The sequence below is a fragment of the Halyomorpha halys genome, unplaced genomic scaffold (assembly GCF_000696795.3).
Source record: "Halyomorpha halys isolate HHAL.00 unplaced genomic scaffold, Hhal_1.1 Scaffold2443.1, whole genome shotgun sequence".
NCBI lineage: Eukaryota > Metazoa > Arthropoda > Insecta > Hemiptera > Pentatomidae > Halyomorpha > Halyomorpha halys.
Genome location: NW_027107286.1, coordinates 35031 through 40983, shown reverse-complemented (window position 1 = coordinate 40983; position 5953 = coordinate 35031). Strand labels below are relative to the sequence as shown.

The 5953-nt window shown below is 31.4% G+C and overlaps 1 protein-coding gene across 1 annotated transcript in view; it reads left to right on the top strand.

Annotated features, from left to right (window-relative positions):
• Window positions 1–1794: 1794 nt before the first annotated feature.
• Window positions 1795–5953, top strand: part of LOC136795348 (ATP-dependent translocase ABCB1-like) — a gene marked incomplete at its 3' end in the record, with an annotated part of 7813 nt that continues 3654 nt past the window's right edge. Inside the window, 2 exon segments of the mRNA XM_067045564.1 lie at window positions 1795–1927; window positions 3884–4055. Coding sequence (XP_066901665.1) covers window positions 1830–1927; window positions 3884–4055 — 270 coding nt within the window.

The window sequence follows — 5953 nt, the reverse complement described above, 5'->3', positions numbered from 1 at the left end:
ATATAGACGGACAGGCTCCGCAAATAGATAAGTCTTTGAGAGTACTTCAAGCGTTTCATTTCGCACTCCTCTCTCTCTTATTTTTAGTTTCTTACTTCAGTAAAAGATAACTCCTATAATGCATGATATTTCCGCCCATATTCTCAGCTGGATCACAAACACAATACTCACCTAATCATAACAGGTGTCAACAGATATAACTGTTTACATATTACAAATAGGATAAACAATTCTCTGTTGGGTTTCATCAGAAAAATGTGACGTATTATAAACATATGAATACAAAAACCGAAAGAACTTATTTGCCAACCCCGGTAGAATCTTGTGATCCACTAAAAGCTAATGTCTTACACGTAGTATCTCTCGATCACCTTTAATAGCCATGAGAGATTACTATGCACAAAATTGAAAGACGTAAGCGTTAATGTCCTTTTCAGGTTTCTCCTCCTAAGGAAGCAGCGAGTGACATTATACATAGTGTTTTGGGCACAAATGAAAGGGCGCTTGTGCTGCACTCTCACGTTAGTTTTCTGTTTGCATTGCTTTAGAACTGCCAACAGATGAATATTTGTGCTCTCCGTGTTTTTATTAACTCAAGAATTTCCCCAACCTTTGGAGTTAATAATTAACTCTTGTTTATGGTTGTATATTTTAAAGTTCTATCGATTCGGTGTAAATATAATCAGCTTTAGCAGTTTATTTTTGATTTAACACAGCACAAATATATTTTTATGCAGAAATTATATGTCTAGGTAATAAAATTAAAACGGTTCTGTTAAAAAATATTGAACGAAGGTTGAATTTGTAGGTTATTTAGTACTATTTATAATAATGAACATAATAATAAAAGCCTAACAAACCCAAAGGTTCGATGCCGATACCACCAAATGCTCTCTGCATACATCCTTCCAGTGATGACCCTCCAAACCCAATTCCACGAAATCCGTTTTAACGCAATCCTCCCATCTACGTTTCGTTCTACCCCTCGGACGTTTACCAGTTGGTTCAGTGTTTATTAACATTTTAGGGATCCGCTCGTTACTAAGCCTAAGAACCTTATACGCCGCAAGGCTATAACTTGAATTATATTTACCGGGTGTAGGTCCTTTAATTCAGCGTAGTGTAATCTTCTAAATTCTTCCGTTAATTCATTCTTTTTCGGTCCGAATATTTTCCGCAATACATTATTTTCGAAAGTCCTAAGACGCTGTTCATCCCTTAGTGTATGAGGCTATATCTTACGTCCATAAAGACCAGTGGGAAGGATAATAGTTTTGTAAATTCTAGTTTTTAAGTATTTTGATAGAAGGTGCGAGCTAAGCAGTTTCGAAATGGAAAAATAACAAGCATTTTCCAGCCTTCAACATCGATTTTATTTTCGATATCCGCTTTGTTTCATCGATTTCGTTGTTTAGTACTATATATATCAAGTTTTGCTATTACCTACAACTTTTGCTGATATTTACGTTTCCTTTTCACTCCATCTTTATCTTGTTCCTTTTTATAGTAAAAATAGATTATAGTAAATCCAATGTTATAGCAGAAAAAATTCAAAAAGAAAAAAAAAAGTATGTGGTTACCGACATTTGAAGCTTTCTTTCTTTGCCAAGCATTTGTACAAGTTATGGGTTAGTAGCTATACACAAACGTACAGATTAAGCAAAAAAAAAAAAAATCTACTGAAAGAAAGAGAGAAAGTCAATAATTTTTTAGATAATTTGTCTTCTTTATCCTCTGTTCCTGTAATTACTTGCCTAAAACACAAATATTTCAATAATACATGTTTGATTTTTCAGATCGCTGCTTCAGAAACAGCTTCTCGTAACATAATGATCAAAATTAAGAAGGCTTACTTATCTAAGATGTTGTCAATAGATGTTGGCTGGTATGACAAGTCTCAGGAACAATTTGTCAGTACCATGTCACAGTGAGTTTTTACAATTATACTATACTAGTGAGAAGAGAAGTTTTTTAACACTATCTATAAAGTATTTTTGAAATTTATTTTTTTAGACGCTCTCGAATCAAATCCTTACAGTCCAAAATCCTTCGTAAAATCCTTAATGCTCCTTACTTTGCCACAAATCAAATCATCCATCAGGACCTCAATGTCCCCTATGTTCCCGATTTGGCCAAAACCAGATATCATTCCATAATAAACTTCCCAACCACCCAAACCAACTCGTTTCTAACCAGGCTTCTCCTTCACTACCTAATAATCCTCCTAGACGTCTGAAAAGAAGATGGCATCGAGATCTTCTCCTTTAGAAATCTTTTTGGAGTTCTATCAATGGGTAGATTCTCCACATGTTTTTTATCATGTCATAATATCACTTACAGCAAATTTTTAAAAAAAAAAAATTTTATACATTTAATACTGTATATACATACTTTTGTACCTTCAAAAAATAATTTATCGAAGATTGAAACGTCTTAAAATAAATAAGAATTACAAATATTTTCCCAAACAAGTTACTTGTTTGTTACTAACGAATTCGGAGTGAACTGCAAATAAAAAAAATAAAAAAAGAGGGACACAATAATGAAATCCTTATTTCATGGAAATATTCTACTATGAATTATCATAGTAAATCTGTTATAATCATTAAAATTTGATTTAAGTGTGGGTATGAACAAAAAAATCAGTTCGAGTAACTTTTGCTTGGTCAGAGAAATTTTGGTTAAATCTCGAAAAGGGAACTTCGTAAATTTTGGTAGACTCCCTGTTAACAAAGTAAAGAAAAAAAAATCAGCTAAATCGGAGAAGTATTATCAAATATATATTTTTGTTGAGATTTAAAACTGTACATAATAATACACTAGTAAATTTGATGTAAGATCACAATGGTTTGATACAAACGTGTAGACAAACTAACCATTAGTTGAACTCTAAAAAAATGTTTACATAAGAATGTCTCGAGATTATCTTCTTTTCAAGCACCTCGGAGGATTGTCAGGAATTGAATAGGAAGCAAGGTTAGGAACTAGTGGATTTGTATGGTTAGGGAGTTTATGATGGAAGTATTGATTTCTGGTTCGCACTAGATTGGTTACATATGGAACGTTATAGTCTTTATGGATGATTTTATTAGTGACAAAGTAAGGTGAATTCATTATTTTATGATGGATATTAGATTGTAAGGATTAGATATGAGCGGAATTCGAAGGTTTAGTGGAGGCCCAAAGCTTGAATCGTATGTCCAGAATGGCCTATATCATTCTTTTGAAATGGGTTGGAAGTTTAGACCGTTTGCCTAGTAAGTACTGTAACAGTCGGAATCGACTTGGAGTTTACTGCTTTTTCAGACTTGTGTGAGGATTCCAAGCTGGAAGTATGCCCTGATGTAGTCCAAGGTAACAGTTCCGTTCTAGATGGGTAAGAGCAACATTATTAATTTTTTTAAATAGGTTTAGGAGGATGGATAAAGGTGGTTCCTTTTTAATCCTCCTATTATGACACCATTCTTCGAGGGTCGTGATATGTGATTGGAGAGTTTGGGATATAATTAAAGGATTATTATTAACTACGAGCGCACATGTGTCAGCGGCATACGTGGTAAGGATAATGTTAGGATTGGTTGGGGTGTCAACTGTATATACGGTGTAGATGATAGGACCGCGGAAACTACCTGGAGGAACACCAGCGGTTCGAGAGAAAAGGAATGAATAGGAACCATTCTGATTTACATGGGATAATCTATCAGTGAGAAATGAACATATGATAAGAAAGTAAGTAAAAGGTTGGAATTTATTGAGTTTGTGTCTGCTTTACATTACAAAATTGTTTTTTATATTTGAAAATCAAATGATGAATGCAGTAGGAATACTAATAAATAATTGAAACAGTTTTTAAATATTTTATATTTTTATTAATTTATTCCAGCGACTTACAGAAGATGATGGTCTTATTCGACAGTAAAATGACAAATGCCGTGGAAATGTTTTCAATTTTCTTTTTTGGTTGTGTAGCTGGCTTCATGGCTTCTTGGAAGATTGCATTTTTGAACCTTGGAATGATGTTGGTTGCTATGATCGTCATGTATTTTATACTACAAGTAAGTATCATTAAGGTTTATGTTTTAAATGTGTATTGTTTTTGACGTCACATACAATGATTATGTTATATATAAGAAGCTCCTTATTATCCTATTTTACAGGAGTTGTTCTAGAATAAGTTATATGGCTTAATAGTACAACAGCCATGGTGAAAAAAAGGCTATTTCACCCCAATTTTTGATTAATTTAATGAAAAATATGCATAATTATTTGTCTAAATTAATGTGTCTGCCAAGTGTTGGTAGGGGAAACACAAAATAGCGGCTGATAAATTAATAAAAAAAAAAAAAATCATTTAGAGGTCTATATCTTGAAAACTACCAACACAAGAATAAGTGAAAGAATGTGATTTAAAGTAGAATAAATTTGCCAAATGATGAGCCGTAATAGAGCTATTTACATTCAATAGTTCTCAAGGTATAGTTTTGCAAAATGCAACATTTCATAAAATATGCACTAAAAAATCAAAAGTGAATTTATTTTAAGAAATCTATATCTCAAAAATCATTCCACATACAGACGTCCATTAGCACTAAAATTAAAGCTAGTTTAATGTCCTATAAAGTAGTTTATGACGTTTATATTTCTAGGAGTTGTATTTTTTATGATCTATTAAAATATTTCATCCGAAAACATGAAATTAACATTTTGTGAATTTATTTTTGGAAAGATAAAACTTACTACTCCTACGAAGATAAACATCATCAAAATTAAGTTATATTACGTTTAACTAGCTTTAATTTGAGTACTAGCTTACGTCTGTACGTCTTATGGTTCCAGAGATATATTTTTTCATAAATCAAAGTTTTGTCCCAACTATTCGAAATCAACAAGTTGTGAATTTAGTTAGTCAAATATCAATAAACTGCTATTCTTACGAAGATAAACATTATAAACTACTTTATAGTTCATTACACTAGCTTTAATTTGAGTGCTAATTGACATATGTAGGTCAAATGATTTTTGAGATGTAGATTTCTCAAAATAAATAACATCAAAACAAAAGATTTTTCAGTGTAATCTTTAAGAAATGTTATAATTTGAAAAACCATTGAACGTAAATATTTTATGTAAATATCAGGGCTAATATTTTAGGGTTAAATAATGTTCTCTTACGTTTTCTAATGTTGATGGTAATTTTAAAGATATAAAACTTCGAATGAAAATTTTTTTTTTGTTTTGAAACAGCCACCATTTTTTTTTTTTATTTCCCCTACTTATACTAGTTAGATTCGTCAATTTTGACTAGTAATTATTTATAGTTTTCATCAAAGTAATAAAAAATCGGGTTGAAATAACTTTATTTTTTCTTCTCCAGGGCTCTTGTACTATGAGGTTTGAGCAACTGAAGCCCACTCAGTATTCAATCAATTGGTCTGAATTTCGCCTACAGCTAGATTAATCTATATTCTTTCAAAATAAAATTAGGAAATTAATTAAGAAGAAGCTTAGTAGATATTTGGGGCGTTCATTATCAATAGGCCATATTAAGACCAGGGCGATCTCACAATGGAAATATTGTACTTTAATAAACCTACAAATAATGATTCACTATAACAACGATCCTCATCTATGTGTATTTATAATTCATATTATTATATTTACGTCATAAATAGTCAAACTTTTAATTTCACAAAGGAAATTGTGTGATTATCTACATGGCCGAAAAAAATTGCTTTACATTATTTTTATTTTATTATCATCCATTATTGGTGCATTTTTCTCTTCTTCTTTGCACAAACATTACTCTATATTTCTTACTACTTCTTTGGACTTTATCTAATGTCCAGTGTGCTGTTTGGTTACCTCCCTATTTGTATGTCCCATTTTTCCTATTGTGTAATTTTTTTAAATTATTTATTTAATGTAATTTACAACTGTACAAAATAATACAATA